General features: G+C 41.5%; 1 protein-coding gene across 2 annotated transcripts in view; it reads left to right on the top strand.

The window, feature by feature from the left end:
• SPECC1 (sperm antigen with calponin homology and coiled-coil domains 1) overlaps positions 1-15,267 on the top strand; it is a 90,339-nt gene extending 75,072 nt beyond the window's left edge. For both annotated transcript variants that reach the window (XM_049802587.1, XM_049802588.1), the window contains 3 exons: positions 8,279-8,395; positions 9,286-9,345; positions 10,125-15,267. In XM_049802587.1, the coding sequence (XP_049658544.1) occupies positions 8,279-8,395; positions 9,286-9,345; positions 10,125-10,214 (267 nt within the window). In that variant the 3' untranslated portion in view covers positions 10,215-15,267. The remainder of the gene's footprint in view (positions 1-8,278; positions 8,396-9,285; positions 9,346-10,124) is intronic.
• The last annotated feature ends 5,104 nt before the right edge of the window (positions 15,268-20,371 follow it).

Genomic DNA, 20,371 nt, shown 5'->3' with positions numbered 1-20,371 from the left:
CAGGGCTCCAGGCAGGAAGTATCTGTGCTGCTGTCTTGGACACAGAGGGGATAGTTCCTCCCCCTCTCTCCCTCCCTCCTTCCCCAGAGTATCTGTGTGGTCTTTGGAGCTATGCTGCAGCATCTTCACTCTTGCAGCCTTGGGAATGAAGGAACACGGCCCAGTCTGTTTCTTCTCTGTGGCATTCAGCAGTGGTGTCATTTATATGAGTTGGTGAGAAGATTGATGGAAGTGTTAGTTGTGTAGCAAGCAGGGAGTTGGCTTTCAGCAGGTGAGCATAACAAGTATAATTTATACTGAAGAGCAGAAAAAAGATGTGTACCAAAAATAAGAACTCATCAATATCTAATAGGATTATTACAAGGAGGAGCATTTGTTAGTTCCTGGTCTTGCTGTGTAATCCACCTCTGCCTCTCCAGGTATAACTAACACTTGTTTTGTTTTGCCCACTGTGGCAGTGGTGTAAATTACAGAAGTACCAGTCACACTTGATATATATCTTTTGTCACCATTACCTCATCTCTGAAATGGCCCGGAGATGTCCATAAAATTGCTTCTGCTTATACCAGCTCTCATTTGGTCCTGTATGTTTGTGTAAGAAAAAGCCAGCTCCGTGTAAACTCAGCATTATACATTCTCTCTCTCTCTTTCTCTAATGAAGCTGGTGTGCAACATGATCAATTAAGACCCAAAAAGGAGGAATACGTACAAACCACTGTCACTTTACTAGCATTTAGTGAGACCTTTTAAGTAGGTGACTTCTAGTAGGGAGAATGTTGTCATGGGGTAATTTGCATTCAAAACAACTCGTATTATTTGCTAGAAAAGGTTCAAATACATTCACTGTGTGTTGTGCGCACTGTGCCAGCAACTACTCTCAGCCCTTGATCACCAGAATTTGTTTTCATTTTGAGAAGTCAGTCTTTATATATAAAAACGCAAAGAAAAATGTGAACAAAGTGTAGTGAAATGTTTGCCAGTCCATGCAGTGCTGAGAGCAATAGATCTGATGGGCACAAATGGATGCTATTTGGCTCATTAGGGTGGTTACTCATATGTATAGTTACAGTGATGATTTCAGTGTCAGTAGTAACTGGTTTTTACCTTGCAAGCAGAGGAAATGGGAGGTCACATAATTACGTTATCTTTTTTTTACTTTAAATAGCTCCCATTTAGTATTACTGTCATTTTTTACTCTTATGAAAACTTTAGCTATAGCAGCGCCACATCTCTTTTGTAATCAAAATACCAGAACCAAGCTGCCTTATAGAGGTCATGGACCTCCTCAATACCTCATGAAGAAAGAGCTGAGCTTGAAGAGTGCACAGATCATTTTAGAATGGCTTTACAATTTACTGTGAGTGATGCTTCTGAGACAACTTCTGTCAGATGAGCTTGTTTTGAGCACAGAACTTTAGAGATCATCATGCTACCTGTTCTTGCCAGTCTGACATGACTAGGAAAGGTAATGAAGAAAATTGGACATGCCTAACTTTTTGGTGTCTTCTCAGATCTCTGGCTTTTGAGAGACTGAAATAGTTGGGAGCTGAAAAATCTTTGTGTAGGATGCGCGACAATAAGCTTGTTAAATTTCCTCTTTTTAAATGTCCCTGCTCCATGTGACTACTGTAGTCAACTGATGTTTGATGCTTTTGCAAAAAAATATAGTCATAAGCTCTCTTTCGAATGTCTTGTCTATGCTAAGAAGGCTCATTAATTCACACTTACTGAAGCAAATGATAAACTGTAAACCCAAGTCAACACCTGTGGCAGCAGTGGAGCAAGGAGCAAACAGAACCTAGGGATGTGATGGCAAATGGGGTTTCTTTATAAAAAGGAATGCAGTAAATGGGATAACCCTTAAAGAGCTGGCACCAATTCCTTATCATTTCACTGTGCTGTAATTACATAATTTAACAGCATTTTCACATAGCTTTTTATGTTGTCTGACCTATGTTGTTTCATACATGTGTAATCAGCAATAAGATGCATGACTTACTGACATGGCTGGTAGAAACATTAGAAATATGGAAGATGGGGATAGAAACACAAAGTTTCAAAGAAAGGTTAAACCAATTCTTACGGAGACTGCAGCTGCCTGAACCATTTGAACTAGGGATATTAATACAGCCTGGAGGATAGAAGGTCATTTGGCTTCCTTCCCAATCTTGGCTAGCCACTTAATCTCTATACAATAAACAGCATTGCTGTTCCACAAGTTATTCTGGATATATTTTTTTTTAATCAAGAAGCATTACTTTATTGTGTATTCCATTTAACAGAAAAAGATTTGTAAGAGAATTCAGAAAGGTTCCTTGTAGTAGATTGACTGTGATATGCAAATCACTGTAGACTTGCAACTACCCATTGAAAATAGCTGTGTGCAATTGTCCAAGTTATCTGGGTGCACCATGTAATTACAGAAGAATCTGGGCAGTCTTTAATTTTAGGCATTCGTGCCTTTCATCTGTGTTAACTGGACCTGACCACATTTCTAATTCACCCATATTTCCAGTGGATTGCCCAGATGTTTCGTATCTTTGCTGCAGCATTTTAGATGAACTGGAGTGTTTTGTTTGCTCAGGAGGTTAGGTCATGTAAAAGGAGCCCTTCTTCACTTGTATTGCTTCTTAGGAAGTATTTAGAACTTGCCTGCCCAGAGCTCAAAGCTTATATGCTTCCTTTGATAGAACCTCTTTGGCTGAAGCCCGCTAACATGTCCCCAACCAGTTAGGGTGTAATAAATCCAAATTAGATGTGCAGTTTCGTGCCGCTGTTGTTAAAGATGGGTGGGTGTAGGTAACCTTTGGAAGTTGCCTTCAAGGTACTCTGATCAGATTTTACGTTAGAAGGGTCAGAGTTCAGATTTGCAGAGATGCGGCTCATGAAAAGGAGGTTCCTGTTCAGACATCTGTGTCTAAATATAACCACATAAAAACACTGAGCTGTAAGACTTTTGGTCTGTGGAGGAGATGTAGGTCTCTGCTTAGTGATAAGCAGGACCGATTGCAGAAAGCTGAGCCAGTTAAGGGGGAGCTGCTATTAAGAACAAAGCAATTCCCTTTGGTTTATTCAATATATTTACTTTAACTAGTTCTGTCTTCAGTATTTAGAGTCTACAATCTGTATGGGCTGAAACTCAACCATTAGCCACTCTGGCGTGTTCCTGGTGTGTTGTTCTGTACCAATGACTTCTGAGAGGCAGGAGGGCATGTTGTATGCTGAAGGGGCAGGGTGGGAAGAATGGTGCTACGGTCATATTTATTGCAGGCTTTCTTCCGCAGAGTTCTAGGATAGCTTCAAGCTGATTCATGTTTATAATTTATAATTCTGGGTCTTACAGAGAAAATTATGACTCAGAGAGCCATTGCTGTGGGCACAGTAACATCTGTGTAGTGGTAATATCTTGTGTCAGTAACGTACTCAGGCTATAATGAAGAGCGGACGATGTCATTGTTGCTTTTTACTGAAGACTTGGAGACAAAGATCTAGTGAAATCTAATGGGGTGGTTGTTTTTCCCTCAGATAAACAAGACATTGTTTTTAGTGAGAACAGATCACACAGATTTCCCTGTGTGTCTTTACCGTGGCTCTCATAGCACTCTGTTATCTGCAAGCAAAGGTCCTGTTCCTGGGGTGGGGGGCTAAGGTTGATGACTTCTGAGAGGCAGGAGGGCATGTTGTATGCTGAGGGGGCAGGGTGGGAAGAATGATGCTAAGGTCGTATTTATTGCAGGCTTTCTTCCGCAGAGTTCCAGGCTAGCTTCAAGCTTTCATTTGAAGTGAATGAACTATTTTCCCTGACAAGAAGCCTGGGAACTACACTGGAAATAGTTTAGTCTGGACACCTCTACGCTCTACACAGTACTCTATCACTATCTCAGCAATCTCTGTGCCCTCATATCTTTCCGTGCTCCTTTTTGCCACTCCACACAGGGTATGTAAAGATGGTTATGTCATCATGCTATAAAAACACCTCTCTTCTGGCCTGACTTTCATGTTCTTTCAAGATTTTCAACTACACCACCCCCACCTCCCCAGTTATTTTCTTAGCAGCACCAGGGAAGACCCAGGTCAAGTGCTGCATAATATGGATATGATACGTCTGCTCCAGAGGAAGCTAGTAACCCTGAGCACTGCAGACCTAAGCTACTCGGCATGCCTTGACCCACGGGCCAGGGGTTAATCTCTGGTGCAGATCTCTTTAGCAGCATGGATCCACTGATAGCATGCTAAAGATAGACGTTGGGGTACTAGTGACCATGAGACGTACTGTGACCAAAAGATGGCAAATTTTTCAGCCTGCCTAATGAGCGCTACAGCTCAGTTTGAACTGCAGTCCCTATTCCATTTTCATATTTCTCTCTACATTCGTTCTGCATACGCTCTGATGGTGCATCTTCCTCCTAAAGGGTGCTGTCCTATATAGGTTAACTTCTAGGTCTCTCACGAGAAGCCACATGTAGTTTTTCAGAGCCTGGGTTGGTGGTTCTGCTGTAAGCACACTGGGAGACAGAGAAATCGCCAAACTCTCCATCCTGCAGTTTGGAAGCGTACATTAACAACCAGCATGTATACAAATAGCTCCCACATAGTCATGGACTGTGTGTTGAGGAATAGAGAGGTGTGGCAGAAAGACTGAGACAAGTTCTACTGCCAAAATAATCAAAAGAAGTTAATCGTTTCCAAGGTTTTCATTCCATAAATTGTTTTCCTTTTTTTTTTTTTTTTCTCCTGGCTTCAGCAGAGCCAGAGGTCTTCTGAGAAATCAGAGTGCCTCTATTTTGACTTAATTCCTCTTGGTGTGGTGTAGTGGGGAGGTATTACAAGTAAATCTGCAGTGTAGCAAAACACAGAAGATCACTTTTCATTTACTATGTCCTTATATCCCAAACTGAAGAGTAGTTAACACAGAATCCAAGATGAAATGCCAGAGAGGGGTTCATACCATGTATGAAATGGAAATGCATTTGTTTAGAGGAAAAAACCACAATTCACTGATGCTTGTTGGATGTGAAAATGGCAGCTAAGTGGTTTTGAGTATGTCTGAGTGTTTGTTGTTCTACTATTAACTGGACAGTTGAGCTGAACCTTCAAACATTCATTTTGGATTTACATTTGGGACAAAAATTCAGGTTTGAGTTTGTTTTCTCTGTTGGTCATGACATACTACTTTGCAGTAGATTTCATCTGTGGTTTAAATATTGTCAGCAGAACCCCATCCTTGAACTTTTACTTGTTTGTAAGACTTGGATCTGAGAATTACTGAAGATGACTGGCTGGACAATGCTGTTGGACATGTGAGGATTTTTGGACCTAATTCTGATTGTATCGTAGACATTAGCACTTCTTGTCTCTAGATATTGTTAGATGGGAGGAGGAGAAGAGTTTTAGGTATAGTTAAAACTACGAAGGTAAGTAAATTATCAAACTGATGCTGGGCTGGTGAAATACGGTAGGAAGGAACGGTTTTGTATCTCACGTGTCTCTCATAATAGCATCATGAAAATGAGGATAGGATATAATGTTCCCACACAAACATGTCTTGCCTTTTTGTCTAGTCCTGTTGCCTTACTAGGGCTTTGTTTGTTGCCTTTTTGTCTAGTCCTGTTGCTTTACTAGGGCTTTGTTTGTTCCTGTTTCCATGGCCTTTAGCAGGGCCAGGTGGGGTATGACCTCCATTTTCCATTTCTATCATACAATATGCAATGACAGTATTGGCGTTTGATGGTAGGCTATTTGCTGATAAAACATATTGGCCTCGTTAAAAACACTTCTGTAATTTGGCAGTCAGTCCTTTCTCACTAACTGCAGATTGATAAATAGTAACTTGTTTGTCTGAAACATCAGGCAGAGTAATCCAGCTTCAGTCAATTCCATAACACAAAGTTGGACTTCCATGGTGAGACTTTATGGATTAGGCAAAGCCAAGACAGCTTTCAGAGCAAAATGTTTTTTTCTTGTGATGGTATTCAGCCACTACATCACTTTTCTTTTATCTCCATTGACAGATGTTAATAGAGCAAAATACAATGTGGTGGCTGGTGCAGTGCGGTAATGTCTGCTGCTGATGGCCTGCTTTCTGAGCCCATTAGATTTGTAGATTTATTACAGCCAGAGTATTTTGACCTGAAATGTTCTGTACTGCTTCAATTTGAGTTATGTTTGGTTATTGACATCTATGACTAACCTAAATCCTGTCTGACTGGACAAAGTCCTGGTTGGTCAACTAATCAGTGAGGCACCATAAGTGAAGAGCATATGCTAAAATACTTCCTGCCTGGGTTTTAATGCATCTGCATTAGCTTTTGTATGAGAGATGGAGTAAAAGCGTTGTCTTTTGGGGAATCTTGAAAGAAACCGGAAAATAGCTGAATAAAGAAAATGAAGTGGCAGAGTCTGAGTTGAAGTTTAGCACCCAGGAAGATGGGGTTGGCAACATGATTTGAGGGTAGCTCCGCACCTGCCGCGTAGCGTGAGAGTTGGTGCAGTACCATCATACCTGGAGCCTTCCGTGCTCCAGCAGCTGTTACTTCGCTGTGTTGCTTTTAGCTGGTAGTTGGAACTAGAGCTGCTACTACAGCAGCAAAACTTAGCCAAGAGAATTCATTAGTGTGCTGGTATGGCCAGTCAGTGCAAACAAGAGCATTAGAAAGGTCACCTTGTTCGCAGGATCAGAACTGGGCCACAAGTGTATGTTTAACTACAGCTGTGCCTCACAAGAGAATCCCTGTGAAGAACCCCGAGAGCACTCTGTACCCCCAGTAATCTTTGTATTTTAAAGGAGTTCTTTACAGGTGATGTTAAAATACCAGTTTCTGTTTCTGTAATCATTCTAATCCACCTGCTGAACGTAGCACATTCTGGACTTCAGTTGTCGTGAGTAGGGAAACTGGGTTTCCTCTGTGCACCTGAGTGCACCTTGTGATAAGCTACATGACTAGCCAAGAAGAATCCTACCATCTAGCAACAAGGGGAAGGAAGATGGGTTTTGACCATTTAAAATCGCAACCATATTAGACTATTTCTTTGAAAATGTTTCGTTTTCACTGCCCTCCTATTGGAGCTGGCAGTGGTGGGAGCATTGCTACAAAGTCAGAGATTTTTCTAGCTCACCTCTGGGGTTTCAATTAGGTGTTTATAATATATCCATGCCCCCGAAACATTGCTTTCTCAAGCAAACTCAGCCTTGTTGTCATGTCAGGAAATGTGTGAAGACAAGATTTAAAGGTTTCTGTTTGTTTCTGTTCTGTAAGGATCTTGTATTGTACTTGTTACCAGTGATGCAGCCACATTTATTTGTCAGTGGCTATGGGTGGTAGGAGAAGAGTGAGCATCAGGAAACCTCTGTTCTTTCCTCAACTGCTTACAGCTCATTTTGTGAATTAGGGTAGATGATTAAATTCTATATCTCGGACTTCCATTCTTTATCTGCCTTTTCTTAAGTGCTCTGTGATGTGCAGACGAAAGATGTTGCACTGATAAAGAATATGAGAATGCAGACATGCGTTCATGCAAATGACTGCAAACTGGGCACATCTGCCCAGCTCTTGGAAAGCTGCCCATTCAGCTGTTGCTGTTGCCAAGTTCAAGCCTCCCACTCTCATACAAGTAAGCACATTCTTTATTTAGGGCTTGAGGACTATGTTAGTATTTCATCAGCTTGATACCACTTTTGATAAGGGGCTGAATCAAGTCATAATTGTTAATTACACATTCTCATTAAAGCATGTATCTGCTGTGTAATATCAGCAAGATAACAGTGGACAAATACACTGATTACACTGCTTCATCACTCCACAAATCCATCCCTCTGTAACACATCCTGACACAAGGAAGCATGAAGTCAATTACAAAACACCATTTTAAAATGTCAGTGACTTCTGTTGTAGGTGCTGGAGAAATCATCTCTCTGCCATTCTGTAATTGAAAGGGACCAGATAAAGTACTTCTTCCTGCTAGCACAGGGTAATTGCAGCTGCAGTGTGTTCTGCCCATGGTATTTCTCACCTTCTAGAAAGCATTGGAGAGAGTCTCTTTGAGGCCTGGTGTGAAAAACATTTAACTCCTTAATAATCCCTTATCCGGGACGTTGAAACTTGCCATCCTATTTGATATCTTTCTACCTGATGTGAAAAACAAGGGGAGAATGGAAGATGTAAATCTGTGTTCCTTTAATACTCTGAGATTTTGTTTCATGATTGCATAAAAACTATTGTTTGGAGATTTTTGTTATTGTGCAGCACTCTTCAGGGATGGTTCATGTTTTCTCTTACAGAATATTGATATTACCAACTTCAGCAGCAGCTGGAGTGATGGGCTGGCTTTCTGCGCTCTCCTGCACACATATTTGCCTGCACATATTCCTTACCAGGAGCTCAACAGCCAGGATAAAGTAAGTGTTGTACGGGCTGCTACACCATTTGCAGAATTCGTGGTGAACATTATCTGTTTTGAGGGGTATGTGGTGGAGACACAGTGTTGCAAGATCTTGATTGATACAAAATAAGATGATGGGAGCAACAGTAAGAGCCAGGTGTCAGTTGAGAACTTAAAAAGCAAACACACTGGATTGAAAGGGGAAGGAAACCAACAGTGAGCTCCCAGAGCAAAAATGCAGGGACTGCTGGATAAAGAGTTAGTGACAAGTTGCCTGAATCCAGTGAGTGCTGCAGCTAAACATGAAGACAGCATCCCTTTTGAAAGGCTAAAGCATTTTTGGACTCCTGAGTTAGCAGCACACATTCGAAGTGCTGGATCAGTAAGCAGGCAGATCATTCATTGAACTACTTGGACAGCGACGTATCTGAAAGTCAGACCATGTCAGCGCATTCCAAAAATGTTATTGAGACCCTCACAAAGGGGAGGAACCTGGATTTACTGGATTTACTTCAGACAGCTAGTATCTATTACAATAAGAATTACACTGTATACAGGAATGCCTTATTTAGTTCACACCCCTTCGGAAACCTTTCACTCATAATAAAGACAGAAGCTCAGCGGGGGTTTTTGCCCAGTTGTAATCAGTTTCACAAGAACCTATTTGTCAAAAACAGAGGGCTGTAGCTTGGGCAAAAGTAGATGAGCTATTTAAAGACAAAGAACTTGTTTGTGAGTATACTTTACTGATACAAAAAAGTGTCTATGTGGAAGTATTGAATCTAGTGGTTTTCAGTTTTCAAATATACCTGCTTATTTAAACTTACTGATTAACCAGCTGCAGGGTAGGGTTCAGGAATCATACTTTGATGATAATCCTTTTGAACTTTTGTTTTATTTTTACAGAAGAGAAATCTGCTGTTAGCATTTCAAGCTGCTGAAAGTGTAGGCATCAAACCCAGCCTGGTGAGTAACCTTCTTTTAGCAAGGGAAGATTTGCTGCACATGCTGTTCCAAAGCCTTTGTTGCCATGTGGTCAGTCAGTCAGCTTGCACTGAAAATGTTCACATAGCACTAGGGAAGGCTGCACCATCATGTCTGAAAGTTCATAGTGTTAGGAGAACTTCCAGGAAGAATTTCTAGAATCATAGAATTAATATAATTTGAAAGAATTTCTGGAGGTCATCTAGTATTGAAATGAGAGTATTGATTATGTCCTCTGCTTGGAAGCTGATTCCAGATGATTCCTATTTTCATGGGCAGACTTGCCTGTTAGACCGTTTTCTTTCCTTTTGTTTTAGCATTTCAGGAAACAGAAGGATAATTTGTTTGTTAAACTGTTTAAAAAGCCTTTTCCAAAGTCAGTAATATGATGACACGGAAGAGATAAGTTTAATACGAAGGAAAAAATATTATGGGGTTCATGAGCTAAATACAGAACCAAAGACATGCAAAGAAGCAGCAATTTAAATGGAATTATATAGAGAATTGATCTTTGATTGCAGATGGAAGAAATCTTTTCAGAATGTAAAAGGCATATGGCTGTTTAACTAGTTTGTTAACAAGTTTCAGAACTGTACTAGGCCAGTAGATATTCCCATGGACTTTTATACTGTATGTGGCTTTAAGGAGCTGTGGAGTGGAAGCAGAAGTAGTGTTCAATAGCTACAGCTACTCAGAGCACCCAGTGATGTTCCCAGTGGTGGTGCTTGACTAAGTTTTGACAATGTGTCTGTCCTATGCAGGAGCTCAGTGAGATGATGTACACAGACCGGCCAGACTGGCAGAGTGTGATGCAGTATGTCGCCCAGATTTACAAGTACTTTGAGACCTGAGATGCAGAGCAAGAGGTGGACAGAAGTGGGGAAGAGAACAAAGAATGCTACAGATGCACTTGATCACTTTAAAAATCCGCTTGCTCCTCTTCCACAACCAACCTAAGCTCTTACTTTGAAAGAAAGCTCTTCCATAATTTTGATTACATCTGGGACTGCAACCAAATAAATATCCATTGTCCATCTATACAAACCAAATTCATCTGTAATTTTACTCCCACATGGAAATTGCAAAGCATTTTCAAACATGCGTGGGATATTTCTGAAGAGGATCCCTTGCGCTAAACAATGTTTGCCTCAAACCAGACTCCACCAACAGGAGACCTGCTACAAAATGAAGTTCTAAATCAATGTGGACTATGCTGGCACTCAAGGGAGGCTGGGAGATAAAATATTAATACAAAAGCTCACAAAAATGCTCTTCTTGCCAAAACATGCTTAACTCATCCCGAATACGTGTTGTTTTCTTGCCTCCATATATTTTATAAAACATCATGACAGATGCACTTAGGTCTGTAGAACCTTAACCTGAGTTATTCTCACACATCTGATCCACTAAGTATACTAGTTTGCTTGTCATAGCTTAACCAGCAGGATAATAATAGGATCATTTGTAACTCAGAAACCACGCTCTGTTCCATCACCAGGTAGTGAAAGACCTCTAAAAGATCCTGTTAGGTGCTGGGACTTCATTTTTCAGATCAACAGAAGTAATCTCTTTGGGGAAAAATAGGTTTATTACTACAACTTCATTACTTGATTACTATGGGAAGCCAGAGCTTGGTTTCCCAGCTGACTGTGCAGGCACAGTTATCACAGGAATATTGCAAATGCAATTTACTGGCTTTAGTTTGCAAGGTGCCAGTAATCAGGTGATGACTCTCTAAGCAATACAGTGACATCTCACTAGTTCATATTTTTGTGGATTGAGTGGAGTAACTTCTTTATTCTGTGTTGATCCTGTATAATCAGCACAGACACGTGATTGCTGTGTAGAGGCATGAATCTTGAGGCAGCCTGTGCCCTGTCCAATAAAATGTAGCCCATAGGACACTGTTACGTGCTTGGAAGTGATGTTACCTTGTAAAGGAACGCAGTAATACGTTAGTAGCCGTGGAAGTTGCAACCTCACAAGTTACAAAGCCTGTAACTGGAACCCCTCTCTGTCTCATGGAAATCTCCAAGGCGCCAGAGAATAGTTTTCCAGCTCAATAATACTGTTAGTAAAATGTCTGAAAGATATGGTTTAATTTCCATTATAACGTTTCTCTTATTTCACTTTATGAAATTAAATTTTCTGTTTGTCTCTAAGGATAGCAGGATCAAACAGGCTGCTTAATTTGTTCTAGGAGCGGGTCTTGGGGAGCATGCTTTGTACAGGATCTCTTAGAAGGCTGCCTAGCTGCTTTAGATTATGCTGGTAGAAGAAAGTTGTTGTTTAGTTAGCATGTTTAACCCTGTGACCAGACTTGATGCTTTGTGAGTTGTTAATCGTAGGGAGCTAGGGATCATTTCTCTCTCACAAAATAGTAGTGTGTGCTCACTGCTCTTAGCTCTTGGAAAAAGGCTCATGAAATAGAAACAAGTGATTTCACAGAAGGAACTTGGTTTCAGGTTTTCTGGGGCTTTGCAGGTGGCTGATCCTCAGCCTCTGGCTTCCCCACAGTGCTTTGCTGTTTGGGGTTTTTTAACACATTTTAATTAGTAAACAACCCGTTTCAGACTTTGGTTTTCTTGCAGCAAAATACAGGATTAAGGGATAGATGACAGTGGCCAAGGTCAGTGAGTGTATTGAATAGAAAGGAACTTGGAGGAATGCAGTGCATGCCTGTTTCGCAGGAGGAGAAAAGCATCACTTGTTCTTAGTTGTAGTTTGACATTTATTCTAATCCATCGCCCCCAGAAAAGTCTGAGTCCAATCTTTCGAGAGTCTGTGTGATAAAAAAGGACAGTGGCACGCACTTATACAGTGCCCTTGCACTCTTTGTGTCATCCTATACTGTGAGAAAGCAGTTTTAAGTGCTGGCCAGAGTTATTTCTTTGCAAGAAAGTGCTTTCTAAATTGAATAAACTCTCCATTTTTTTTCAGCACACACTCTGCCATCCCTAGGGAGCATAGGATGAGTTGCTCTAAGTGTTCTCAGATACAAGTCTTCTGTTATGTGATAAGATGGGAGAGAAAAATAGCTGCTAAGCATAGTTCATTTAGGAAGGCAGTCACACTGCAGAGCTCCATTGCCTTGTGGATGCAGCAGGCTCTTTTCCCTTGAGGTATCCGTTGGCAGAGAACCCAATTCTCTCGAATGGGCTGTAGTTCAAAGCGTAGTGAAGTCAACACAGAAAATTCCATATTCCTCAGTGGGCTTTGGATCGGGCACTTGCAGGGATGAGAAAAACTGTTTTAATTCCCAGCATCTGGTAAACATTTCAAAGTCAGAGGGCTCCACTTGATCTAAAAAAGAAAGATAATTTTAACCCTCTGGTCACTGGAAGTGTGTGTTCCATGTGACTGTCAGATGTACACTAAATATGTATGTTATCTAATGTGTCAGTATCATTTGCTTCAAGCGCTGTTCCGACATTTATTCTAATCTGTTTCTCCAAGACTTACTCTAACCTTACAAAACATTCTGTTCGATCTAGCAGCTTTTTTAAAAAATTATTTTTGCAAAGCAATGTTTCTGTCATCTCTCTGCAGCTTATTCTCCCTTGCCCCCCAGTAGCATAGACTAAACACTAATTCTACCCAATTCTAATGGTATATTCTTAAAAGTTTTTTACTTATTTAAGAGTTAGAACAAGGAGGTGTCTGTCAGTAGGGAAGGAGTTACTCAGTTTCGCTATCTGTTCAATGTTACTTTTCAGTCCTCAAACCTGCAAAATATCTCATGTTGAAATGCTGATACTTGGAGATTGAGAGATGCTCTTCCAGATTATTTTTTGAGATTAAGAATATTGTTTATTTGTTCATTTGACTCTTACAATGTTGTGTATTTTTTCTTCCTTTTGAACCTTGCACAGTTACATTTCTAGATCTGGATTTTGAGAAATTACTGTTGTTTTTTCATGCTGCCTTAAAATTTGAATATGAATTTAAATTTGACCCACACAAGATGCTGCAGACTAGCCTGATTTTCAGAAAATATACAGGCCCTTGTAAGACATCTCAAACTTGAACTGCAAAATTAAAGTTCTGGCTGCCTTTAAAATTAGAGAGTTTGTCATTAAGTTAAGCTAGAGGGTATAGGGATAGTCTTCATAGAAGTTCTGAGAATCCTTTGAAAATGTCCTAGAATGGAACATGTGGTGATACGACATGGATGGTGTAATGCGTTGTATCAGTTAACAGTTTGCCTAAACTGCCTGAATCCTTCCTGACTTTGCCTCTTAGGAGTAATGGATCTTTCCCTGATTCAGGCAGATGAAATCTCTTTACCATGTCACCATATGCTCCCTAACTATACAGTCACTCTTAAACATACCTGCACATGCTTGTATATGTGTACTTGGGTAGTCTGCTGGACTACAAGAAACCAAATAGCTGATTTTGGATGAGCACGTGAGAAGAATGGTTAGGATGGGGATTTCCGTGAAGTTCCATGGAGGGATATCGCATCGTGTGACTGTTGTACTATAGCTGTTAGAGAGGAAGGGAGACTAAAGTGTGAAAAGTATACAATCTGACTCCCAGAATTTCTGATGAGTCATTGAAAGTACAAATTGTTTCATGGCTTGGGAAGGTACAGAGGCGTTGAGAAGCGAGCCCAGAGTCAGCCCTCTAAGAAGGTTTTCTGGGAAGGTTGATGAGCTGTTTCTGAAAGTATGCGATGAAACTGAATAGAGTGAAAGGCTGGCGTGTGAGGAGAGGGGCATATATGGGACATACCTACCTGGGCCATTGTGGACAGCAAAGGACATAAGCTTGAGAGTCCTTACTGGCTGTCATCTTGAGTGACATTTCTCCTAAGAGCGCAGCCTGGGGTGGATCTCAGAAGATGAGGAGGGAAGAGAGCGGAGAGCTTGCTGCCTTTGCCAGGTTCCCCCTCCTGTGCCTGTGACAGTCACAGAAATGCAAAGGGGACAAAGATTTCCTGGTTCTTCCTGTGCTGCAGCAAGGCAGCCGTACTGAGCAGAGCGGGTTTTGACTTATGCACGTTCTCCGGTTTCCTCTCAGTGAGACACATTCTCTTGGAGTTTTGGCAGGTTTTCTTTTTGTAATTTGAAGTTGTTTTTTTACAGGTTTTCTCTATGATTTTTCTCGTTTTGTATGTGCAACCAGTTATGTGCAAGTTTTCTGTCCAAACCAAATAAGTGCAAACTGGCAGAATGATCGGTTCTTCCCTATTTGATTCCTGACCTGGAACTCTTCAAAATCTACCTTATTTTTGCTTCACTGACTTTCTCCCTTCCTCGGCAATGAAAATACGAGCGTTGGCTCATTAGTTTGTTTGTACCACCCTCATCTTCCCGTGCTTACGGTACGGGGTCTTCCAGCAGGAAGTATCTGACGGGGCCAGCTGTTTGCAAAGCTGTGCCTTGTGTGTCTGATAAAAGGCAGAGTCTGTATGGGATGAGATTATGCATTTTCCTGTCAGAAGAGGGCTTTTGCCTAAAAAGACTCAGGGCACTGAGCGTTAAGACATTTTTAAACCCAGCAATAACTTCTACTATACTAGACTATATTGGTTCTTACCAACTCCAGTGCCATTTAGACTCACTTACCAATATGGTGTAGAATCAAGCTTATAACTGAACTGCAATTAACATTTTTCTCAGCTGATGGTCTCTACATTTTTGACTTGCACGTGTGCCAAGTTCCACTGGGCAGTGCTGGACACAACGTTTTTATTGATTGTTGGTCCAGGCTTGAGTTTGTCATATGGGATAATCACCTCTAACAGTCAAGTACTTTTAGCTTTCTCTATTGGGTACAGATGTTACATCATAATCTAATTTATACAAAGAGCACATTAGAATGTATATACTAGGCATTGCCAGATTTGGACATGCTAATATTTAAAGATTAACATTATTAAAATGTATGATGCAAAAATCTGTGTAATATTTCTAATAAATCTTTTTCTGTTTCTGATGTTTGTTGTAATGTTTCAAATACCTACGTACAAAACAGGTCCTTCGGCAGTCTGCTGGGAAGCAGGACTCCCAGGAGAGTTTTTAAAAGATACTCATGCTTCTTTGATTCCTTTACGCTGGTAGCAAAGAAAATTTGGTCAGAATCTTGTTTTCATAAACACATCAAGTTCCATTTTTTAAGTGACTTAGATGCATTTGGATGCCTTTCAGAAGATTGTCTTGGGGATAAAGGAGTGCAAGAGATCTCTCAGTGTCTGAAACAAATAGTATTGAAGAGACAGTAGGAAATCATCCTAGTGCAAAGGCAAGGAAAGAACAAGGAAGAAACCAATATGTCTCTGCATTAGGAGCTCTTTAATGACTAGAGGATTAAGAAGGAAGTCAAAAAGTGGAAGCAAGGACTCATTGGAGTAAGTATAAAAATAAGTCACCGGTAAGCTAAGAGGCAAGATGAGTTACAGCTCACAGGGTACAGTCCGCTTGGTACGATAGCGACAGGACATTACGCGTGATGCAGAGGACGAGCACAGTGTGTGCATAGTGCTAGAAAGAGTCCTCTGCTCTTCTGTGAAACAAACCGTACAAGCATAAGAGACAAATCCCACGGGCATGCCAGTGACCAGACTTGACCCTATTCTCTTTTCCACAACAGAGAAGGACTGGCAGCTGCTGATCTTTTGAAAGGAAGCCAGAGCATCCTGATTGAATCCACACCTTGCAGATGGAGCGTCACCATCCGACTAGTGACACTGCTAGGGAAAATGAAGTTTGTGTTGGAATTTCAAGTAAGGGCTGAGTTAATGGAAAAGAGGGCAAGAATAATGACTCCCTGTCAAAACCAGAATGCCAAGCAACGACGCTTATGGTGACATTTATTAGAAACACTCTCCATGGAGTAAAGGAGGGCTTCCTAAATTCTAGGCTGTATCCCTAGATAGGATTCCTTTTTCCAGCCTGCACAAAGAAGGTTGTGGGGGCCTGCCTTTGCTGCTGAGGAATTCAACCCCATGGATGCTGTGCTCCAGCCACTATCCAGTCTATGTACAGAGCTTTCAAAGATGCTGAGATCAGATTCCGGAATACTTTTCACAGAGGCTGCTTTTATCTCGTGACGGTAGTGAACAATGGAAATCGCTGAGTCAGCAAAGTAAATAAGGAGATAAAAGAAATGGGTATTTAAATCTTTTCAGGTCTCTCAGGTACATTTGTGTGCAGCTGGGTAGAAGAAACCTTATGGGGAAAAACTCCTCATTTACATAATCCAAAGTTCTTTGCCGTTCCCCACCTGAGTATCGTGTTTCAGCCCTGGATTTTTATTAATGCTGGGCTGATCCTTTCTTGTGGCAATGTCACAGGCAAAGCAATGTTGTTTTGATGATTTGTCTGATTTGGGTAGCTTTATCTCCTGGACAAAGTATGACCACATGAAATGGCAGACTGGAGTTCCTAATTTTTTCAAGCTGCCACTGCGCTGTTTTGAAGGTTTGCTGCAGCTCTTAGAAAGCACTAGACTCAATACTTGCACCTCAGTTGTCCTCTGCAAAGGAATTCTCAGAACCAGCCCTGTCTTGCTATCTGGAAATCTCACCATCACCAGGAATGCAGGCTCGTATTATGTTTGAAGTGTAAAGAGCAGGACTCTGCTTAGAGTTCATTGATTGTGTGACCTTGGAATAAGGCAGTTCATGTCTGTCTGTCTAAATTCCCAATCCTTCATTGATCTGTTTTCTCTATCCTTCTGTCTGTCCTTGTCTTTTTTAGCTATAAAACATTGGGCCAACAGCTGGATTTGCTTTGTTCATACAGCCTCCAACCACAGGCTAGAGTTTATCTGCAGTATTATAATAAAACTAATTAATAATCAGACCAGAGTGGGTTTGTAATGTTGTTTAGTCCCAATAGGGTGAAATCCTGGTTGTCCAGCCCTGCTCAGGGAAGCTGTGATCTATCCGGACTCCCCACCTGCGTTTGTGACACAAGTAGAAATGAACGTGTAACATCAGCCGGTTACAGGTTGGCGTTCAAAGCTGTGCGTGACTGACTACCTCGTTTCCTTCTTGCTGTGACCCAGCCAGATCTTGGCTGAGACGTAAAGTGGGTAATTTCTGTCTGCATGTTGCAGTAACTGCAATAAGTGAGGGGTTTAGGGGTGGGGTTTTTTTCTATTACACAAACTGTTAGGTATGCTTAGAGGACATAATCCTTCATGTCTGGTAGCACCCAGCAATTTTTTGATGGGGATAGACTCTCGAGTCCTGGGATGTGGAAAGGCAAAAATCCTTTCTGCCTTACAGACCAATGAACAAAAATTGCACGTGATGAGTCTCGGTCCCGTTCTCTGTCTATAAAGAGATATGAGTCTCCAGAGTTCATCTGTTCTTTGTACAGTACAGAGATACCAGTGGGTAGCAAGATACCTGTTATTGCAGCTACTGTAGTTCATGTTTGCTTTGGTTTTAAACAAATGATCAAACAAGATATCTCTCTCTGGCTCTATAAAAACCTGTCCACGTAATCTTTGTTTGGACTGTAATTGCTGCAAAACACAGTCGTGCTATCACAGACCGTGACACAAAGCTTCAGCCAAACAACCGCTCACAAAAAATACTTGTGTTAAAATAGTTGCATTGCTCTGCTGCTTGACCTCAGCAGGTTACCGAAGCTGTGCCGGTGCCTTTGCCGTGGTAAGTATACGCTGGGAAGCCAGCAAAAATTAACAGCCCAGCAACCAGGATCTACAGTTGGGAAGGATGTAAGACAACTCTTATTTTTGTCAGAACTGGCTATATTCAGCCATTTGCAACTCTTAACATCTGTGAATTCCCTTGTTATCTTTCAGAAAAGAGGTTCTGCTTAGGAACAATTGATTCCAAAGACCTGCTGTCTCTTGCTGCCAGACTTGGTATTTCCATTCCTGAAGTAAGCTGTTAGATGCTTACAGGCTGTGCTGTCTCAACTGTTTTCAGAATACACTCCCGGTGCTTTGATTTATTTCTTGGGAAAAGCTGGATTCTCTGTGGAGATTGTCAGTGAGTAAAACATGCGGATATGTTTGCAAGTGGTTCAGCAAGAGACTGAAAATGGAAGTTGAGGCCAATATTTTCCCAGGATTATTTGTGGCTGGTTGTAGATGGGGTGAGATGACAAGATTCAGGACTGCTTTACTGCTTAGTACGCTTTTATTGCCAAGTGTCTCCTAATGCTTAGAAAACATCGACTGGGGTGGAAAGAAGCATTCCCTTCCTGACTGGTGCACATTCTTCTATTTATTTGAGATGGAGAGGTTTTTATTTCTTTTGTATCATGAACCAAGACCTCTCTGTGAACACACAGACCTGCTCCAAACACGGATTCCAGCATTTTGAGTTTTGTGTTTAACTGGAGCCCCTGACCTGGTCTATATTTGAAGCGGAAAACAATGCAGTGTAGTCTAAAGTTTAAAGCCCAGGATGAGCTTGAGGAGTCCTGCATTCCCAGAATGGCCAGAGACCTTCCACAGGAGCTGAGGCAGGTGTGCTAGTCACAAACATGGTGTCAACCTATGTGAACCCATCTGTGGTTCCATGACATGTGATGAAAAGGAAACTTGTTTTGGGGAAAAGCTTATTAACATATTTTTCAGCCTCCCTCATCTCTGAGCCAACCCTTTCATGTCCCCCCTTAGTCATTAATAATGCTCATTCTGCCCCAAATTCCCAGGCTCCTGATACCTAAATGGGTGGGACCTCAGATCGTGGTTCTGTTTTAAGTTCTGAACTACGCTGCTTGCTTACTTTGAGGGATGTTGGAACTCCTAGCAGGTCTTCCCAGAGACACTGGGCTTCAAAATCTTCAGAGTCATCATGCTTTCCAGAGACCATCACCGCCAGAAATTTTCCTGGAAGAGCAGAAGTTTCTGTAGTGCTGTAATTCAGAATGGCCATGTTTTCAATTTGGCTTTATAAAGCACACGTAGCTCAGGAGAAAGGAAAAGGGATGTAAGGTGCAGTATGCAGGATGCAGTTCCTTCCTGATCCCCATATTGACCAGCTTCCAGAGCCAGGCAAGCACCTTTCCCCATCTTCTTGGGCTGCCCAGCTACCAGTGTCACCAGTGTCTATAAAATAACGACTTTGTATCTCTCCTCTTTTTAGGCTGTACTACCTGTAGTGATGTTTGGACAGGAAATCAGTGCAGGTGAGCATTAGTTGAGAAGTTGTCCTGGTTATCCGTGTGCTTGAAAGATGTAAGCTGTAATAGATGGTAAAGAAGCATTAGCAATACGAGTAGAATGAGAAGTCTTCCAGATGGAGACTCGATGGGCTGTAAAGGTCAGAACCGGGTGGCTGAAGTCTTCCCAGGTATAGTTTTTCAGAATTTGATGCTGGAAAACTATAGGCGCAAACTCTGGATACCATGAAGTAAATGTCACGCAGAAAAGATGGCAGATTATGGCGGCAATCGGTGGTTTTTATTGAGCATAGCAGGAAGAAAATGAAAGCTGTAAAATGCCAATGTGGGTAAACATTATTCGCCTATCTAGAATGTGAACTGCTGTCCCTTCTTAAGTACATAGCAATGACCAAGGTTTTATCCTTACCCACACATCGTGAGGTTAAGCTTGTTAAAGAGAAAGTAACAAGATTAAGAGAATTAACACGGGAGCAAGTGCTTTTTCTAACCTGTTCCACACAGACAGATGGACACCTTCTGTGCAAAGCTCCGTTTTTCCACTTCTCTTGGCTTAGAAAAAGAAAGAGTATATAGGAGTTCAAACCCTTGCTCCACCTTGAAGTGCTGTAATTTTTTTCTCGGACAGCTCATCCTTTCTCTCGCATAGTAAGCCACTCCCACACTCTAATCAAGGAAGCTAACGAACTCCTCAGGTTAGTGATTCAGGAGGACATACCCAACGTTCTCCCAATGGGATCAAGCTCCTGGCAAGCGAGGCTACCAGTATGACTCTGCTTGGCTTTTGCAGTTATAAAATGTCTGTTATTTCCTTTGCCAAAATAAAAGCTATAGCCGGGGCAGTTACAATGAAAGCAGTGAGCGTGGCCACCTGCTTATTTGTAATGCAGCTA

This window comes from Accipiter gentilis, chromosome 6 (assembly GCF_929443795.1).
Source record: "Accipiter gentilis chromosome 6, bAccGen1.1, whole genome shotgun sequence".
Lineage (NCBI taxonomy): Eukaryota > Metazoa > Chordata > Aves > Accipitriformes > Accipitridae > Astur > Astur gentilis.
This window is presented reverse-complemented; position numbering and strand designations above follow the sequence as displayed.